Here is a 20,911-nt window from a genome sequence, read left to right on the forward strand (position 1 = left end):
CCGGCCTGGAAAAGGTCACCCTGTGTCAGGAATTTGATTTCAGGTCAGCTGCTGCTCCTTTCTCGAAGGAACAACATCTACTAATACTGCTAATGGCAGCACTGAGATGATGATGATGATGTTGTTGTTGTTGTTGTTGTTGTTGTTGTGCAGGTTATTTGGAGAGCAGACCTAGCGGCACGCCAGGGCTCAGTCACACCGTCAGTGCGTCCGTCACCTGTGTTCTGACACGGAGCGCGTCACCTACACAGGTGTTGTTTGGATTCACGCTTGTGTTTCTCGTGGTATTTGTTTGTAGACGCGCAAACAATGCCTGGGAAAACCAAAACTGATTCCAAACCTCCCCTTTGTGGGTTCCGACTTGTTAGAAGAAAGGTTACGTCACCGCTGATTGTGTGTGATACTGAGTCCACGCGGCCATTATTGTAAAGGCTGCGCCATACGATATGCACAGCAGCAACAGCACCAGCAGCAACAGCAGCAGCAGCAGTAGTAGCACCATCAGCAGCAGCAGCAACAGGATCAGCAGTAGCACCATCAGTACCAGCAGCAGCAGCACCACCACCACCACCACCACCACCACTATCACCAGCACCAGCAGCAGCACCAGCAGCAGCACCAGCAGCAACAACTCCATCACCACCACCACCACTACTACCACCACCACCACCACAAGCACAACCACCACCACCACCACCACCACCACCACCACCACCACCACCAGCTGCAGCACAACCACCATGACCACCAGCACCAACAGCAGCACTACTACCACCACCACCACCACCACCACCACCAACACTAGGACCAGCAGCAGCAACATTCCTTCCCGTCATGGGACAGCCTTCCCTGTGGTCCTGTCCATGGCGGCAGGACACACCAACACCCTTTCTATATCCCAGCACCACCACCACACTCTGGCCTCTCCGCCGCTGCCGCGCCACACCGCCACTGTCTGCTGGCTACTGTCCCATCGCCGCCCCGCGCATCGCCGTCAGGAAACACTGGGTAAGCCACAAAGGTAAGCCACAAAACACGACAAACTCCACACACCTAATGTTTGCTTTCTTCTTTCTTTTCAGATTAAGATGTATTTATACTAGTCTCTCTCTCTCTCTCTCTCTCTCTCTCTCTCTCTCTCTCTCTCTCTCTCTCTCTCTCTCTCTTTCTCAAAGTTTCTTTTTTCCTTTTTCCTTACTCTACGTAATATATTAATTTCACGCATCCAAATTGTGCTGTCTGTTGCTTTCATTTCTCTGATTTTTTAGTTTCTTCCAAGCTTTATCTTTTCCCCTTTTAGCTTCCATACATCTGACATTGTACCAATCTTGTATACTTTTCTTTTCTCTGTAAATAGGTACGTATTTCTCCTTCGTTATATTTCTGTAGGTTAATATTTCATATTTCCCCGGTACTGTCTTTCCGTTCATAATGTTCCTCCACTCCATTTCACTTAAGAAATTTCTAGATTTTTCAAAAAATGTCTTGATTTTTCAAAATCTGCTCATGCATTATTTAATCTCCCTTTTTTGTAATTTTTTCTATCTTATCACATCCTCTTCCTGCATTTCCAACACTAATGTTACATGGTCACTTCTTTCCATTGTACTAAATTGTTGTGTGTGTGTATTTACCTAGTTGTAGTTTTACAGGGCCTGGGCTTTATGCTTGTCTGGCCCCGTCTCCATATCTACGCTTATCCAATTTTTCTTTAAAACTATGTACACTCTTTGCTGACAGATCCATAGCCTTTAGTCTCTCCTCATATGTCATCCCTTCAAATTCTAGAACCATTCTTGTAGCCATTTTTTGTAGTCTCTCCAACTTCCTCATGTGTTTCTTTTTATGAGGGGTCCACACTACTTCTGCATATTCCAATCTGGGTCTTATTACAGTACTTATTAATTTCTTCATCATTTCTTTGTCTATGTAGTGAAATGCTACTTCAATATTCCTTAGGAAATTATGTTTCTCTAAAAATTCTATCAATATGGCTTACTGGTTGATTGTTTTCTACCATCGTCACTCCTAAGTCCTTTTCTTTTTTTACTTTCTCCAGTTCTACTCCATCTCCCATCTATAGATTCCCACGGGTCGTCTTTCACTCTTTCCCATTTCCATGACATGGCTTTTGTTCTATGTATGTGTGTGTGTGTGTGTGTGTGTGTGTGTGTGTGTGTGTGTGATATACTGTACCTGTCTATCTATGTTGTGCACTGCCTCCTAGCCATTGTTGTACTATACGATGTTGTATTAATCTGTACTAGGGTCTCCTAAAAATTTCCCATCTTCTACCAGTCTCCCCTTCCCCGCATGCCTTAACCCAGACCCAGACCCAGAGAGATGTAAACAAACACAGGTTTCAGATTTGACCTAGGGGTGATTTTGTCACTTTTCAGAGGGGCAATGGGTCTGTACATGTGTGAGGCGGTGAGGGGCGTGGCCAGGGGGCGGCTAGCGGCGTGTGTCACCAGGGAACTGTGTACTAACGTAAAAAGGGCACCTGTCAAAAAAGGTGAGGCCGGCTTCCGCATTGTTATACTGTGTTTATTTATTTATGTATTTATTTTCCTATGGCTGATGCGCAGAATAACTACTCCCGACTGATCTATCTAATATTCTGTTTATAAATAGGCTTAACACAGTGGTTACATCATTAGGTTAGTTTATGTTAGGTTTTGATTAGGTTAGACTGTTAGGCAAGCTTTGGTTATGTCAATTTAGGTTAGTTTGATATACAATACACATGACTGGAGAGGTAAACTATGCCAACAAAATATTTAAGGTCCACATTCCCACAGATCTGTCAAAGCCAATGGCCACAGCATACAACCCAGGGGAGGTGGAACAAGGCTGGTACTGCTGGTGGGAGGATCACGGCTTTTTTCGACGATCTGATGCACAGGAGAAATTTGTGATGGCTTTCCCTCCCCCTAACGTGACCGGCTCCCTCCACCTCGGCCACGCTCTCACCTGCTCTATCCAGGATGCTGTTGCCCGATGGTTTGCGTTGTCTTGTTCTATTTTTTTGCTCGTAGTTGTAGATGTGATTGTTTTTGTTTTTACTCGCTAAATTTGCAGTTTCAACCAATATACTCTATCTTATATTTCTTTTTCTCTATGTCTAATAAGTTTGGGGACCTCCTGGGAAAGTGTGGTTTTAGAGTGAGGAAACCTAACCTAACCTAACCTAAATTCTGTCCTTAAGTTATTATAAATTTCCAGTAGGGTAAAATGGGGTTAGAAATACTCGTAGAATCGTGTTCTATACTGTGAGAATGTGTATAGCTACGTGTGGTGTATTGGTTGAAACTACAACAATACCTTTTATTTATATGGGTGTCTCTTTTCTGTGTTCTTAATGTCACGTCAGGTCAGGTGTAGGTGAGGAAGCTTTTGTATCAGCACTTCCTTGTTCTCATCTTTTTATTCTGCTATGTCCATTAGGTTCTGCTGACTTTTTTCTTCTTCCACATTGCATACACTATTTCTTCTCTTGTATCCTTAGTCTGTTTCATTATGCTATTTAGAGGACGGGTAATTATGTAGTTGTGGTATTTAAAGTTGTTTCTATGTTCTTAATGTATTGTCTCTCAGTCTTTTTTAGAGAACATTTATATAATTGTGTTTTTAAAGTTTTTTTTTTTTTTTTATTGTTTTATTGTATTGTTTTCCCATTAGATTATGTTTCTTAAGGCCACAAGTATTATTATTATTATGGGTTCTCAAAGCTGTTTTTTCCAGATTCTTGCTTAATTTTTACTAGAACCTCAAAAACACCATTGGGTACTCATGTTAACCTCCATTAGAAGATTTTAAAAGTAGCCAAGATTATTTGCAAGAAAGTTAAGAGAAAAGACTTGAAATTATTTAGAAACTTTAGTAATAGTCTCATAAATGTCTCTTGTAAAAATGTCTCTTTCTCACCCTCATTCTCTCTCACAGGCAGCAGATGCAGGGTAGTCATGTGGTGTTCATCCCAGGGGCAGACCATGCAGGGATAGCAACACAGGTGGTGGTGGAGAGGCATCTTTGGGACACACAGGGGAAGACAAAACACGACATTGGTAGAAAGAAGTGAGTCCCGCCTTGTACCGCTGAGAAAAACAAACTTATAGACTGATGTAAATGAAAAACTATCCGTGTGTGTGTTGAAATAGTTCAGTTTTCCGTTTTGTAGGAAGTAAAGTAAGTAGGATTAACTTGTACATTTATAGGACAAACTTGTATATTTGTAGGAATCTTGCCTTGTACTATTGAGAAAAACCAACCTTGTGGAGACTGACGGAAATTAAAATCTATGTACGTGTGTGTTTAAATAGTTCACCAGTTTGTTTTCTTGGTGAAGTTAACTGATTAAGACTAACCTGTACATTTAAAAGACAAACATGCATCTTGTACTGCTGAGAAAACTAAGCTTGGAGAAACTGATGGAAATGCAATCTATGTGTGTGCATATTAAAATAGTTAACCCACTTTCATTTTCTTAGGGAAGTAAGCTGAGTTGGACTAACCTGTACATTTAAAAAGACAAACTTACATCCTTTCCAGGTTTGTTGACGAAGTATGGAGGTGGAAAGAGGAGAAAGGAACAATGATATTTGACCAGTTACGGCGTTTGGGAACATCACTAGATTGGGACAGAGCTGTGTTTACTATGGATGAGGTGAGAGGCTGCCCAATCCATCTGTCTGTCTGTCTGTAAGCATATCTATCCTCGACAAAAGCATAATCAAACCACCTTCCCACACAGCACATGAATCAAGCAGTGACTGAGGCATTTATCCGTCTGTATGATGCTGGACTGGTGTACCGCAAGGAGGCACTGGTGAACTGGTGCTGCAGCCTTCAGTCAGCCATCTCGGACATTGAAGTGGACCACCTACACTTGACAGGTCCCACAGAGCTCATAGTCCCCGGGTACAGTGAACCAGTCACCTTTGGGAAGATGTACGACTTTGCTTACAGATTGGCAGACTCGGGTAGGTGAATAGGGACCAGTCAGCTACACAAGTGGTGAATTGGGAACTAAATAGGGGTTTGTAAGTGGTAAAGGGGATTCTGAATAGATTAATTGATGTAACTTTGACTGCCATACACAGTTAAGTAGTGGAGAGGAACATAACTCTCTCATATTGAAATTTTCCTCTTCTTTTCACCTCATTTTGTGATTATATGCTTTTTCTTTCCCTTTCTCTCTGTAATTTATTTTGGTTATATTTGTACCACCTTCCTTCTTTCCTTCCTTTCTTTCTAACTTTCTTACCTTTCTTTCTTTCTGACTCACATATTGAAATTTTCCTTTTTTTTCTTCATTTTGTGATTATATGCTTTTCTTTACCTTCCTCTGCAATTTACTTTGATTATTTGTACCATCTTCCTTCCTTCCCAACCTTACTTCCTTCCTTCCCAACCTTCCTTCCTTCCTTCCTTCCTTCCTTCCTTCCTTCCTTCCTTCCTTCCTTCCTTCCTTCCTTCCTTCCTTCCTCCCTCCCTCCCTCCCTCCCTCCCTCCCTCCCTCCTTCCCTCCCTCCTTCCTGTCTCTGTCTGTCTTCCCCCATCTGACCCAACCCAACACTCCCACCAGAGGAAGAAGTCATTGTGAGCACTACACGGCCAGAGACAATGCTGGGAGACACTGCTGTAATGGTTCACCCTGAGGACCCTCGCTACACACACCTCCATTCCCGACACCTGCTTCATCCACTACGCCGAGAGACCATACCTGTGATTACTGACTCTGTGGTTGACCCAGAGTTTGGTACAGGTGTGTGTGTGGTGAGATGCTGTGGAATGGTGATGGTTTGGTGGTGCTGGTGATGTTTTTTGGGTTTTTAGTATATTTTTGTTGATTTTGTTAGCTTTTTTTTAGTGTTGTGGATGTTGAAGAATGACGTGGCAGAAATAGAGGTGAAGTTTTGCTGGTTTCTAGTTTATTTTTTGTTTTTTTTCATATATTTTTTTTTTTTTTGGATTGGTGATGCAAGGTGAGAATAATGGTTAGTGGTGATTGTGGTGTTTATTTGTGCTTTCTGGTGTTGTATGTGAGGAATAATGATGTTGAATTAAGTAAAGGATACTGGCGGTAATTTTTCTTTAGTGTTCTGTTGTATTTTGTAAAAGTTTTCACTCATGTCTTTGCAGTAAGTTGGGTAGATAGAGAATAATAATGTGATGAAAGGAATGATGTTTTCTAAGGCTTTTCCAATTCTTCTAATCTTTCTCATTCTTTATTAATAAGATTGAGATTTATGCTCATCATCAGAAACACTTTGCTCTTTCACCACAAGTTTTCCAAGACCACAGAGACGACTAGCTAGGTTTTCAAGACAGTTTCTCCTTATAATAATCTAAAAATCTTGCCAATTAATCACCAGAACCATAAAAAAATATCCTTAAAAACATGAACATCCTCAACTAAAGCCTCTGGAAAGTAATGATGGTGAGAGATCAAAGCATTTAAGTATACTGGCCTTACACACATGAATCAACACAACTAACCAAACCCGCACAGCTCAACGTTTCAAAGTACATGAGAAACTGAGGTGAATAAATCTACATAGAGGCAGTAATAGTTTAACACATACAGTTTAATACATAGCAGTTTGATACATACTTTATCCATTATGATAGGTTAGGCGAGGTTAGGTTCAACTAGTACTGGGTTGGGTTGGGTTAAGTTTGGTTACGTTAGGTTAGATTATGTTATGTTAGTTTAGATTACATTGTTAGGTTAGGTTTCAATAGATTAGGTTACTTTAGGTTGGCTTACATAAGATTAATGATGAGAAATACCAACAGAGGAAGAAGATATTTGTTCCAGACCTTTGGCTAATTTTTTATTTTTAAGGGAACTGGAATCCAAGTGGGCCTTTTTTTAAATCTTTTGTTGCCCTTGGCCAGCTTTCCCTCTTGCATGAAAAAAAAGAAAGTATAGTAACCCGACATTCAATTCCCAGGTGCAGTAAAGGTCACGCCAGGTCACAGCCACGAGGACTGTCAGGTTGGGGAGAGACACAACCTTCCGTTCCATTCCATTCTTGATGGCAGCGGAAAGATCACCAATGTTGTGCCAGAGTTTGAGGTTAGTGAAGGGAGATTATGTCTATGTTCTGAAATGTTTCTTACAGCTATTTTCCAAGCTCACAGAGATTAATTGCTGGGTCCTCAAGACTATTTTTCTCAATAATGATTTAGAAACATTAAAACATTTTTAGAAGCCCATGTAACTTTACTAGGAACATTTTTAGGCCACAGAGATGATTAGCTGAGTTTTCAAGAGTGTTTCTCCTTTTGATGTAGAAATCTTATCAATTTTTCAGTGAAAATATGAAATCATTCTTTAAACCTTTGCATCTTCACCTAGAGCACTTTTTAAGGTTATAGATGATTATCCTGGTTTTTCGCTTTAATAATAAAGAAAATCTTATTAATCTACCACTGAAACAAAAATCACCCTTAAAAGCCTGTGTAGCTTCAATTAGAACCTTTTGAAATAATTAAGATCTAGCACTAGGATGTTTCAGAATACAGGTCTTTGATATGTGAAAGTAAATAACAGTGTTCATCATGGTTCTTGGGGTATGATAGCATTTGTCAAGTCATCCTAATTGTATCACCAGTGTTGTCTGCAGCATTGACCCCATGAGTACTGTGATGTGTGTTCATATTAGTTTTGCTTACTATTTGGCAATTTTACACTGCTACAAAAACTTATGTGTGGATTAAAATAGTGAAGACTCTAGCCATTAAACTTGTGACCTCCATAGACCCTTCCTAATGTTGATAAAATGGTCTAATCATACACAAATCTCAAGGTAAAAATGTTTTCCAGTATTGAAGAGGTTAAACACCACAGAGACTTGAGTGATGGTGGGTAGTGAGTCCCAGTAATAGTATGCATTAAGTCCTCACACTCTTAATTGCATCATCACTATTAATCACCACAGGGGTTTGTTTCCTCCACAGGGTTTGGCGAGATTTGAGGCACGAGGGGCAGTGCTGAGGGCTCTGTCAGCACTGGGGCTGTACAGAGGGTGCCGTGCCCACCCCATGATGGTGCCTCGCTGCAGCAGGACTCAGGATGTCATTGAGCCTGTGCTGAGGCCACAGTGGTGAGTAGATGTGGGTATTATAGAAGATACTAGTATGTTAGTATTATGATTAGCTACATAACTGCCCTTCTGATCCTGTTAACTGCATGCCTCCTCTCCTTGCTATACAGGACTTTCTTCTTTTCTCACCTTTTTTCAATTAACTTCTCTAGTGTGAAAGTTAACTAGTATTCATAATCATTCTCCCCTTTCTCTGGTAAATTCAAGAACTTCCTGACTGCTTCTGTATATCCTCCTTCCTTCCTCCTATTTCAAGAGGAGGTTTCAAGACACTCATCTTTCAATTTTTGATGATTCCTTGACATCTTTTTTGGGAATGGCAACAGAGTGTGATTTTCTTTCCCTTGTATTTCTCATTTCCCTTGTCCTGTTACCTTCTTACACAAAGAAGATAAATAAACACTTACTTTAACATACTCACAGGTTCGTTCACTGCAAGGAGCTGGCACAGGAGGCATCTGAGGCTGTGCAGAATGGCTGTCTTTCCCTAGTGCCAGAGCTGCATAGGAAATCATGGCACAGCTGGCTGGACAACATCACAGACTGGTGTGTCTCCCGGCAGCTTTGGTGGGGCCACAGAATTCCGGTGTACCATGTCACTGCAGTAGATGGTCGAGAAGCGTGGGTGGCAGCTGGCTCGGAGGAGGATGCGAGGAGGAAGGCTATGGAGAAGGAAGGTGTGTTTGTGTTACTCTATTGTGTGTTTACCTGGTATTAGTTTGCCAGGGTTGCTATATTAGTGAATACTTAATCCTTTTATATCTTTCCATCAGTTTGTGTACATTTTTTGTCTGTATTCTATTTTTTTATTATTATTTTTTTTAATTATGGCCTATAGCACCCTTAGGCATACTTGAAGAATATGTATAGGAAGTGCTGTTGAACTTCCACCCATTAGTGGTGCAGGCAATTTTATATATAGTGGTACCCATATTAGGGCCCATATCACCACCCAAGTGCATTTTTGGTGTGACCACCTAGAACCTTGCCTTCATGATGTCATGTAGGTAACTTTAAACCACTTGACAAATGGCATAGTTGTTTGTTCCTATTACTTGTATGTCTGTGAGGCAAAACTGTACCTTTTAATAGTTTTTATTCCTACAGTTAAGGTATATTTCTTCTCTTCTAATTTATTCTGGGTACCTTATACGTATATTTATATAGAGTAAAAAATTGCACTACTTTAAAGAAAAAAATCATACAACAATAGATAAACCACTAAATAACTCTCAAACAGCTACAGTGATAACAGCAACTTTGTCATTCTGTGTTGTTCCTCAGGCATGTCCTTGGATTCAATCACCTCCACCCAGCAGGAGGAAGATGTGCTGGACACCTGGTTCTCCTCCGGCCTGTTCCCCTTTGCTGCTCTGGGCTGGCCGGGTCAAGAGAGGGGAGGGACCACATCTGACCTTGATCGCTTCTACCCAACAACCTTGGTGGAAACTGGTCATGACATCCTTTTCTTCTGGGTGGCTCGGATGGTGATGCTGGGACTCAACCTGACGGGGAGGCTTCCCTTTGAGGTGTGGCTCTGTTGGTCTGGCTCTCCTGGTCTTTTTCTGTTTGTTTTCTCTCTTATTTTTGTTTTTCTGTCTTACTTGGTATCAGAAACTCAAACTGATTTGTTATTTGAGGTGATGTCTGTTGTTTTTTAAGTTTTTCCCATGTTTTTCATTCATGAAGTCTGAATAATTTATATCATACCTGTGCCTCTATCCCTAGACTGTGTTACTGCATGGCCTGCTGTGTGACGCTGGTGGCCACAAGATGTCCAAGTCCCGCGGCAATGTGATCGACCCTCTGGATGTCATCAGTGGGGCGTCTCTGGAGGTGTGTGACTAGTACAGGAATGTGTGTTGTGTTGTATTGGTGTCTGTTGGCCGTAATGAGAGGTAGACTAACAGGAATTGATGGTGGATATTTGTAACTTTATCCATAAATTTTTGTGAATGAGTGCTGTAAGAGAGAAAGAAGATGAGGTTTTTTAGTTGTTACTGTTTTCTTAGTGGTGAAATATTGTTTTTAATTCAGTTTCCTCTTTTTTCATTTCTTTCTTCTGTCTTTTCATCATTTTTTTTTTTACTTCTTTACATCCATTTCCTTGTGTATCATCTGTTTTCTTATGTTTTACCTTATCTCATCTTTTTTTATACCTCTTCTCATCTCCACTACCTTTCCTTCTCTCTCTCATCCCCTCTTGTGTATCTTTTTCTCATGTTCACTTCCAAAATCCTGCTTATATTATCTGTTCTCTTCTGTTTTTCACCTTATCACCTTCTGTACCTCCTCTCATCCCTTCTCACATTTCTTATCTTTCTAATTTCTTATTCATTTGATCTATTCTCTTCTGTTTTTCTTACCTTATCTCCTTTTTCTTTTCTCATCCCTTCTTTTGTATCCTCTTATCACTTTCTCTCTCTTTCAGGTGCTGTGCAAGAGGGTGGAGGGCAGCCTGAATGCAGAAGAGGTCCTCAATGGTATTAGGAGAAACTTCCCTGCTGGCATCCCTGAGTGTGGAGCTGATGCACTGAGATATACCCTGTGCTCTACTAACTTCAAGAGTGAGTGTGTTGGATGAATAGATGAATGATGTGTGTGTGTGTATGTGTGTGGTGTGGTGTGGTAGTTTGTCTGGGCCTTGTTTGAGGATACTGGATTGGTTTGTGTGTGAATAGACAGAGGAGAGGTAAGATTTTAGTGAGTGTTTGTTATTTTAGGGCTGGAATGTTTCTGTTCTCCATCAAAAGTTAAAAGAAAAAGTCGTGAATGAGTGTAAATGTTAAAGTTATGTGTCTTGGTATATGTATGAGATAAGACTTTAGTTTGTGCATTTGTAAAGTTATGCCAGGAGTGATTCTCATCTCCATCTTGGGGTAAGGGATAGAGAATTATGAATGCTTGTAAATGTGAATATTATATGCCTTGTATTTGTATGCATAGGTGATAAGATTATAGTGAGTGCATTTGTAAAGTTAAGTCAGGAATACTTCTCTTCTCCCATCAAGAGCTAAAGAATAGAGAAAAATTAGTGTGTGTAAATATGAGTTACGTACCTTGTCTTGATATACAATTGCACAGTTCTCATAAAACTTTCCCACCAGACCAGCTACTAAACATCGACGTCACTCGCATGGAGCAGAACAAGTTTTTTGGCAACAAGATCTGGCAGACGGTGAGGTTCCTGCTGTCAGCGCTGGACAAGGTGGCTGATGGGGGAGTGCCCTGCGACTCACCTCTTCAGGAATCACACAGGTGGGAGGTCTTGGCTTACACTGGAGGTGAATTTTTTTTTAGTTGTTGCTGTTTTCTTAGTGGTGAAAAATTGTGTTTGTAATTAAGTTTTTCTTTTTTTTTCAATTTTTTCTTTTCCTTTTTACCCTTTCTTTTTTCTTACTTTTCTTCTCTGCTTTTATTTCTTTGTTTATTTGGCTTACACTGGAGAGGAAAATTTTTTTAGTTGCTGTTTTCTTAGTGGTGAAATATTGTTTGTAATTCAATTTTCCTTTTTTCCCATTTCTTTCTTTTTCCTTTTCATCTTTTTTTTTAACTTCTCTGCTTCCATTTCCTTGTTTATCTTCTCTGTTTTTTTTAAATTTTCACCTTATCTTTCTGTACACCTTTCCTCATCACTACCAATTTGCTGAGGTGCAAGGAATATAGATCTATCAAGGAGCTGGTTGTATTAATTTGCATGTTTAGTCTTGGTATGTATTTATGGACTGTTTCAAATGAGGTGTATTAGATCGCTTGTCTTAACTTCATTACCTGCTTTTATCTGGAAGCTGTAATGTATTTTTTAGGATAGTAAAATTTTCTTGTCTATGGCTGCCTCTTTGACATGTAGGAAAGGAAAACTGAGTGAAAATATTAGAAAACCTTGGAAATTTTACCATAGTTGCTCTTCCACCACATCCACATCCAACCACTATGTCTCCCTCATCCACCTCACTCCACAGAAAGGAAAACATTGTGTGTAAATAAATAAATAGAAATAAACCTCAGAAATTTATTAGATTTGCCCATCCACCACACAGAACAACCACATCTCTCATCCATCTCACTCCACATTTGCCCATCCACCATTTGAAACCACCTTGTCACTCCTTCATCCATCTCACTCCACATTTGCCCATCCACCACATGGAACCACCACATCACTCCCCCATCCATTTTGCTCCACAGACGGCAGCAGCTGGGACTAATGGACAGGTGGATAATGAGTCACCTTACTGCCTAGTCACCACTGCAGACAACAGCTTCAAGACATATGACCTCCATGTGGTGACCAAAGCTTTCTCCACCTTCTGGCATAACCAACTGTGTGATGTTTACCTGGTGAGCTGACTGTGAGCTAGATTTGTTTTATATTTATTTATTTATTTATTGTTTTTTGAGGGTCCATGGGAAAAAGAGGTGAAAGAAAGGGTCATTAATTGGTGTGTGTGTGTGTGTGTCTGTGTGTGCACTATATTTTTATGGTTTTATTTCCCTCTTCCTTTTTTTTAAGTTCGTTCAGTTTTTTTCTCCATTCGTCACAACATTTTGATCTGTGTGTGTGAGTGTGTGTTATTCCATTCTTTTTCATTCTTTTTGCCATTAATTTCTCCTGCTTTTCTCTGTTTCTACCATTTGTATTGATTTTTTTTATCCTTCAAATTACAATACTTTTTATTTTGACTCTTCATTACTACTGCTAAGAATGATCGGTGTGTTTGTGAGTGTGTGGTGCTTTGTTGGTGTTGTAAATTGATAAGTAGATAGGATAGCTTTTTTAACCTTATCACTTAGTTTATTCATTTCCTCACTCGTTACAGGAAAGCATTAAGATAATTTTGAGAGATATAACAGAGGGAGAGATAGATAGAATAGCTCTTTTTAACCTTATCACTTCAATTTATAACCTCACCTCTTATTTTTGAGAGATGGAACAAAGGCAGATTGATAGGACAGCTTTTTATAACCTTATCTCTTCAATTCATGTTCTTACTTCTTCCAGGAAAGCATCAAGACAGTTTTGAGAGATGGCACAGAGGCAGAGAAAGCTACAGCCTTGCAGACACTGTGGACCTGCATTGACTCTGGACTGCGACTGGTGGCTCCCTTCATGCCCTACCTGGCTGAGGAACTATACCAGAGACTCCCAAGGCAGCAGGGAAGGCAGGAGAGTATAATGCAGTGTGGCTATCCTCTACCAAAGGAGGTGAAGTTGTGTGTTGGTTGTGGGTTTGAAAGTGCAAGGCATTTTGATTTTCATATGATTTTAAACACTGCAATTAAGTTTCCATTCTCTGTTCTCAGTTGTAAGATTTAAAGTTGCAGTCTAGACAAGTATTTCTTAACTACTGAATGTGCTTTTCTGTAGTTTGAATAGAAAGAGATAGGAAAACATGCACTTTTTTATTACTGATTATGTTTCTGTAGTTTGAGAAGGAAGAGGTAGAAAAAAAAACATGCATTTCTTAATTGAGTATGTTTTTCTGTAGTTTGGCAAATAAGAAGCAGAAAGACATGTGATTCCTAATATTTCTCTTCAGTTTGAGGGTATGAGGGACACAAGGGTGGAGGAGGGAGTGGAGGCCTTGCTGGAAGTCGCTTCAGCTCTCCGTACTCTCAAGACTTCCTATGGCATATTCCACAACAGAGTTAATGGTATGGAAAGCAAGGGATGGAAATATGACAATGCATTTATTTCTCTCACTTCTGTGTCCTGTGTTACCTCAATCTTTTTTTCTTTTTCAATGTAAGAGGGGGAAACTAGCAAGGGTAACGAAGAAGAGTGTTAGTCAAAAGAATGGGATAAATGTCTTGAAACCTCTGTCTAAATTGAGTTCAAGTTACAGGTAAATGCAAATACAGAAGCAGCAGGGAGTTAAAGGCATAGTGTTAACCCCTTCAGTACTGAGATGCATTTTTACCTTGAGTTTTGGGTATGATTAGACCATTTTATTTGCATTAGAAAGGGTCTATGGAGGTCAGAAGATTAATGGTCTAAAGACTTACTATTTTAATCCCCATATAAGTTTCTGAAGGTGTGTGAAATCGCCAGATAGTAAGTAGAATGAATATAAAAGTATGTCCTGGTACTGAAGGGCTTAAAGCATTCATCCTTCCCACATTATAGCACTCAATGGTTGTTCGTAGGCACTGTGGTATGCTCAGATAGGGTGCTGAGGAACATACTGACTGACAACCTGCAGACACTCACCACTCTGGGTCGCATGAAGGAGGTGAAGGTGCAGGAAGGCAGCGCTCACCACCCATCCCTCCACTCCGCCTGTGCTGTCTCCACTATCTCAAGCACCACCACTGTCTACCTCCACCTCCAGGTTTGTTGTGGAGGGAGAGAGTGTCTGCAGGGGAAAATAACTAAAAATGCAAACTGATAAGGAAAAACTAGAAAAGAAATTATGGAATTGATTTTTGTGTAGATAATTTTGATACTTTTTTGGGAGATGTCGAGTGGGAAAAAATGTCTACAGGGAAGTTAACCAGAGGGAAAACTTAAAAACACATTGATTTGTTATATGTATGCAATTTGAACACAGTAAGGTGATTGATCTGTATTAAGTTATCTGATTCCACATGACAGTGCAGCACGGTCTTGTTACTCTACCACACATACACACACACATACACACACACACTTAAAGTTAGACAAAGCAATATCATCATTACTCATATTATTTCATTGCAAAGTTAGATGAAGTAAGATGGGGTGAGGTTAGGTTTGGGTAAGCTTGGGTAGGTCAGGTTAGGTTAGGGTTATAATGACAGTTCTTTCCTTCAGGGTGTAGTTGATCCCACGGTGGAGGTGGCAAGACTGACCAAGAAACTCATGAAACTGGAGAAAGATGAGAGGAAGGTTGTGAAGATGGTGACGTCCCCGGGTTACTCAGAGAGGTCGCCACCACATATACAGCTGGCCCACCACACCAAGGTAACCCACCACACTGTTACCCATCTGTATACCCATCACACTTACCCATCTGTGTACCCACTGTCCACTCCATAACACTCCATTTGCCCTTCATATTGACTGTTTCAGATTCTACTACTCATTATTCATTTCATATTCATTATTTGTCATTTCTGCAACCCTTTTCTCTCTCCACATTTTTCATAACACTCCATTTACACTCCACATTGACTTTCACATTTTTATTGCATATTACAAACTCCACATCCTCAACGACACTCCATCACACTTCACATTAATTATTTCTCATAGCTGTGACCAACTCCTCACTCCACATTCTTCATAACACTCCGTTATTTTGTACTCCACATTAACTGTATCTCATATTTTACTCCCCACTACTACTCACTCCTCACTCCAGCCACACTCCACTCCACGGTTGTACTAGCCACCACCCACTCCATATCTGCCAGCCACACACCAGTGAGAGGAGTAGGTCTAGGGGCTTCAGTTTCATATTAAGACTACCAAAGGAATGATTAAGAGTAGACAAGACTTAAATTTTGGTCTTCCATTCTCATTTTTTTTAAGTAGACACTGTGTTTCATTACTGTAACTAATAATTGTAGTGGTAATCATATTTTTTCTCTCTGCAATGAAAAATGGACCTCCTTTATTTATTTTTCTTTATCGAGACTACCAAAGGAATGATTAATAATAGATAAGACTTAAATTTTGGTCTTTTGTTCTCAATTTTTATAGTAGATTCTGCTTTTCACTATCGTAACTAATAATGGTAATGGTAATCTGAATTTTTTCCCTATGCTATGAAAAAAATGGATATTGCATTTACTTGCTTTTCTTCACCAAACTTCAAATCTTTCAGCTGCATTCGATCAGGACTGAGATTGAGAAGGTGAGAGCTCTGATACACAGCCTGGAGGACCTGTAGAAGACCTCAGCACACCATCTTGACCAGAAGACTCACACTTAACATCCCATAGGAGAGATAGAGATCCTTGCTGGGAGACTAGAAGAGGTCAAATAAAGGTACCAGTTGCCAAAGATGGAAAACTGTCTTGAAGTCCCTCATGGCTGGTGAATCTCTATCAGACACACTGGGAACAACTGTATGAAGTGCCATTGACTCCAACCTTGTAAAGATGAGCTGTACAGGAGAAACACCCCATGAGAAGACTTGATTTGATTGATTGATTGATTGAAATGTCCAGCACTTTTGCCACTTTTACTTGTAAGAGAAAGAAAGCAGAGGAAGAAGTGGAGGTACACTTAAGTAGCAAATGATAATGAAAAAGAGTTAGAGGAGAAAAAAAATTAGAGGAAGTGGAGATGGATAACTAAAGTGAAAGAAAATAATGAGAAAGAAGAATTAGGGAAGAGAAGTTGGAGGAAATGGAGATAGATAAGAGGGAGTGGAGAAAGTGGAGGTAAATTGATGTAGCAAATGATAATGAAAAAGGGATTAGAGAAAGTGGAGATAGATTACTAAAGTGAGAAAAAAGAATGAGAAAGGAATTAGAGAAAAGAAACTAGAGGAAATGGAGATAGACAGGAGAAAGTGGAGCTAAACTAATATAGAGAATGATGAGGAATAATAATAGTAGGAGATAAGAGGAAGTGAAAATAAATGTTTAAAGCAAAGGAAAAGAATGGAAAAGAGGAATCGGAGAAGAAAAACTGAAAGAACTGGAGATAGACAAGGAGAAAAGAGGAGGAGGAGAAGAAACTAGAATTAAAACAGTATTAAATAAAGAGCACATCACGAGTACTTTTCCCCACATAATAAACCATTTGAATCACCAGGTAGTTGGCAGTACAATAGGTGACTCAGGTAAGCCAGCTCATTAATTACCATTATGTAAATAAGATTAACTTTTTCCTGAAACGTTTGTAAATAGTTCTGTAAGTATTGATTGTTGCTCATTTTAATAGTTTATTCCTTTCCAGTTTGTTTGTTTTTTATTTATATGGTTGCTTGTCTTGGGTGAAGTGTAAAGCTGGTGATTGGAGCACAAGTAACTAATGAGAGTAATTAAATAAACATGTTGTATATACTTGTGCTCATTACTTCATTACCTTTATTTACATGATCAAGTGTTTTTGGTATCTTATCTCCACCTTTAGCAATCTTGTGGAAATAATTAACTTTTTAAGAGGGAGGTTTCAAGACATTTGTCCCTGTCTTTGCTAACTCTGTTGATCTGAAAGGGAACTGGGAATTGAGTGGTCCTTTTCTTTAATCTCTGTTGCTCTTGGTCAGTTTCCATCTTACATAAAAAAAGCAAGGTTTCAAAAGTATTCTCATGATTATGATGTAACTTTGAGGGGCTGTAGGGAAAGTTAATGTGATTTTCAAGAATATTTTTCATGATGAGTGTTTAATACTAATAGAAGTCTGCATTTTTGTTGGTGTTATTCAGGGGTTAGAAGGTGTGTTCATGATTCTGGTGTAAGTTTTAGAGGCTGTAGTGGAAAGTAATGAGGTTTTCAAGGATTTATTTATTTATTTTTTTTTGTGTGTGTGATCAATAGTATTTTCATGGTTCTGGTGTAACTGAGGGGCTGTAGGGGAAGGTAATGTGATTTTTTAAGTATGTTTTTCATGGTGAAGAGCAAGAATATATATACTTTAGAATCCTTGGTGAAGAGTGTCTAATAGAAGTCTCCACATTGTTGTTGGTGGTGTTAATAAGTGCTTAAAAGGTGTTTTCATGATTCTGGTGTAAGTTTTAGAGGCTGTAGTGGAAGGTAATAAGGTTTTCAAGGGTGTCTATTTTCGTGTAGTGTCTAGTAGAAGTTATTGGCAGTCTTGTGAGTACTATTTATGATTTAGAGGGCGTTTTAATGGTTCTGGTGTAAGTTTCAGAGGATGCAGTAGAAGGTAATATGATTTCTAAGGGTGTTTTTTGTTTTATGATTTGGAAGGGTGTAGTGGAAGTCATTGTAGTTTTCAAGGATTGTTTCATGACGAGATTCCAGTGATAGTTGTTTTTCAGGTTCTTTCATGGTTCTGCCTAGGTTTTAGAGGCTGTAGTGGAAAGTAATAAGATTGTCAAGGGTGTTTTTCATGATTTAAGAGATTCCAGTAGATGTTATGGTGAAGTATTAGTCTTGACTACTCTAAACTGTTCCTTTGATACAGAAAAAAGGTGCAGAATAATTTTAAGCAAGAAAACACTATTATAATAACACAAAATGGATGATATTAAATGAATTGCATCCTTTCAGGTTAAATAAAGGAAGATAGACAACCTGACAGTAAACAAACTGAATAATCTCAAATAGAAACAGAAAGAAGAATAGAAGAAAAACCAGAGTAATTTAACAAAACCAAATATTACCACAACAAACACCAAAGAAGGAGATAAGTAAAATTTGTAATCCCTATGAAAGAGAATGGGAGGCTGAGCAGTGAGCAGTGAGCAGAGTGGATAGCGCCATACCAGAGCCGAACACCCGAGGGAAGAGATTCAACAGGTGAGCCCCGCGATAATTAGACCAAATAATTACCTTTTGAAACCCGCGAGTCCATGGTAGAGAGGACAGACACCACTCACTAGTTAGCGGAAATAGGATAGATGGTAATTAAGGATGTAGTGCGATAATTACATAGACTATAATAACTAGTTAATAAGGCTGGTTTGGAATGTTGCAGCATGAATGAGCTTGTTGTTTCTGACCACCGATAAATAGAAAACAAGGAATAACATTTTTTTTGTTTATATTTAGTTTTTTTTGTCCTTCGTCATGGTAGAGTAATGGCAGTTTGTTCTTAATTACACTTATATAATGGCTGGTTAACGAGGCTGGTTCGGAATGATTAAACATGAATGAGCTTGTTTCTGATATAATAGAAAGCAAGGAATATTTTTTTTTTTCTTTTCTTTTTATTTTATCCTCCGTGGTGGTAGAAAAATAGCAGTGTTGTCCGTAATCACACTTCTATAAAAGCCGATTAACAAGGCTGGTTCGGAATGATGCAACATGAATGATTTTGTTGTTTCTCACCGCTGATGTAATAGAAAGCAAAGTATATGTTTTTTTATCATATATTTAGCTTTTTTTTTTCCTTATATTCACTCTAACTAGTGACCAAGTGTTACGGTCGTTAAGTGAGCTAGACTGAGTGAATGCTTACTAAATACGCTCCGAGTGATGATAGTGACGGTAACGATGATTCGGAACGTAGAAAAATGATCATAATAAGTCTAGATAGATGAATAAGAATGGCTTAAGGCAGTGGTTCCCAACCTGTGGTATGCGTACCATTAGTGGTACGCGAAGGCGTTCATGGTAGTACATGAACACTTTCGGGATAATATGCAATCTTTAGTTAAATTGAATTAATTAATTTCTCAGAAAAAAAAAATATTGCCTACACAAGATAATGTGACCTGGATCAGCTGGTGGAGGAGAAACAGATACATTCATCACATTAAATCGAATTGTGTTCCTTGTTGTTAGTTCGTTTGTATGTTGTACTTGTCAATAAAGTGATATTTGCTGGAGCTGATTTTCTAGAACCAGATGATATGCAGGGAGTGTACGGGACCTCCAGGTGGTACTCGCTCAGAAGTTTGGGAACCATTGGCTTAAGAGGAGAGGGGTGAGGCGGGGGGAGGGGGGAGTAAGGGAAGTGAGTGCCTATTAACAAAGATAAAGCTAAGGATAACGATTTCCCTCCCTTTTTTTTCAGATCATTCTTTTACGTACACGACAGTATTACGTGTACGTGTGCGTGTGTCTGCGTGTGCGTTAATGTACGATCGTCCACACACACACACACAAAAAAAAAAAAAAAAAAAAAAAATTATACTCGTGTGATAGTGTGTGTGTGTGTGTGTGTGTGTGTGTGTGTGTGTGTGTTACGTCAAAGGTCTCCACCACCATCACCACCACAATTGCTGCATCCAATTAAGGTATTTTATCAAGTACTCCTTTGTTTCTGTCTTTTTTTCTCCCTTTCTCTGGCCAGCGCTGTCATTTGTTCTTCCTTTTTTCCATTTGTCTTTTCTGTTTTTCTGTTTTTCTTTTATTTCTTTACATGTCGGTATTGTTTTCTTACTCTTTCTCTCTTTTTTCCTTCTCTTATTAGGATATTATTATTATTATTATTACTATTATTATTATTATTATTATTATTATTATTATTATTATTATTTTTATTTTTGTTGTTGTTGTTGTTGTTGTTGTTGTTATGATTAAGAAAGAAAGGAAAGATAAGGAAAATATACGATGATACTTTGATGTCTTATTATGTATGTGTTATGAGAGAGAGAGAGAGAGAGAGAGAGAGAGAGAGAGAGAGACATATTCCATCTCGTATTAGCTCCTTTGGGATTCTTCACGTACGCAACCCTATTCTTTCTCTCTCTCTCTCTCTCTCTCTCTCTCTCTCTCTCTCTCTCTCTCTCTCTCTCTCTCTCTCTCTCTCTCTCTCTCTCTCTCTGCACCACGCCCACCTTAGCACAGGAGAAGAGTAACAACCGCCTTTACCATTTCCACCACTAATAACAAACATGACACATTTCCTCATTTATTTCATGCAAAACAAACGTGGGGAACAAAAGGTACATTAATACATTCAGGCAAGGGTACTCAGGTGTCACGTGGCTCTCCAGCTGAACACACAGGTGAGGAAGCCAATAACGACCCGTAGGTGGAGGTAGCGGGGGTGCGGGCTGGGGGATATACTGCTCGGGGTAGCTTCTGGGGTCGTATCGTGTTGCATTGCCGCTGGGTACTCTCCTGTAGAAGGGAAGGTATTGGTAGATAGATAGGTAGAAGTTACATTGCATCTGTTCTCATGTTCTTTTACTCCTATTACTAAATGTTCTCTTGTGTGTTTTCTTTC

At 39.3% G+C, this 20,911-nt stretch overlaps 2 protein-coding genes across 2 annotated transcripts in view; one reads left to right on the plus strand and one right to left on the minus strand.

Annotated features, from left to right (window-relative positions):
- The first annotated feature begins 795 nt into the window (after positions 1 to 795).
- Positions 796 to 17,111, plus strand: LOC123507503 (valine--tRNA ligase-like). The gene is given in 22 exon segments (XM_045260413.1): positions 796 to 1,021; positions 2,400 to 2,515; positions 2,802 to 3,003; positions 3,946 to 4,077; positions 4,552 to 4,666; positions 4,754 to 4,982; positions 5,588 to 5,767; positions 6,960 to 7,084; positions 7,969 to 8,114; positions 8,538 to 8,791; positions 9,399 to 9,643; positions 9,843 to 9,950; positions 10,546 to 10,681; positions 11,222 to 11,337; positions 12,155 to 12,163; positions 12,268 to 12,349; positions 12,352 to 12,455; positions 13,117 to 13,320; positions 13,655 to 13,769; positions 14,262 to 14,446; positions 14,908 to 15,057; positions 15,923 to 17,111. Coding segments are annotated over 22 exon segments (3,177 nt in total). The 5' UTR covers positions 796 to 863; the 3' UTR covers positions 15,989 to 17,111.
- Positions 17,112 to 20,586: 3,475 nt separating this feature from the next.
- The window catches only part of LOC123507481 (basement membrane-specific heparan sulfate proteoglycan core protein-like), a 35,281-nt gene continuing 34,956 nt past the window's right edge, over positions 20,587 to 20,911 (minus strand). Inside the window, exon 8 of the mRNA XM_045260391.1 lies at positions 20,587 to 20,805. Within this exon, the coding sequence (XP_045116326.1) occupies positions 20,663 to 20,805 (143 nt within the window). The 3' untranslated portion in view covers positions 20,587 to 20,662. The remainder of the gene's footprint in view (positions 20,806 to 20,911) is intronic.

The sequence above is a fragment of the Portunus trituberculatus genome, chromosome 22, assembly GCF_017591435.1.
Source record: "Portunus trituberculatus isolate SZX2019 chromosome 22, ASM1759143v1, whole genome shotgun sequence".
Classification (NCBI taxonomy): Eukaryota; Metazoa; Arthropoda; class Malacostraca; order Decapoda; family Portunidae; genus Portunus; species Portunus trituberculatus.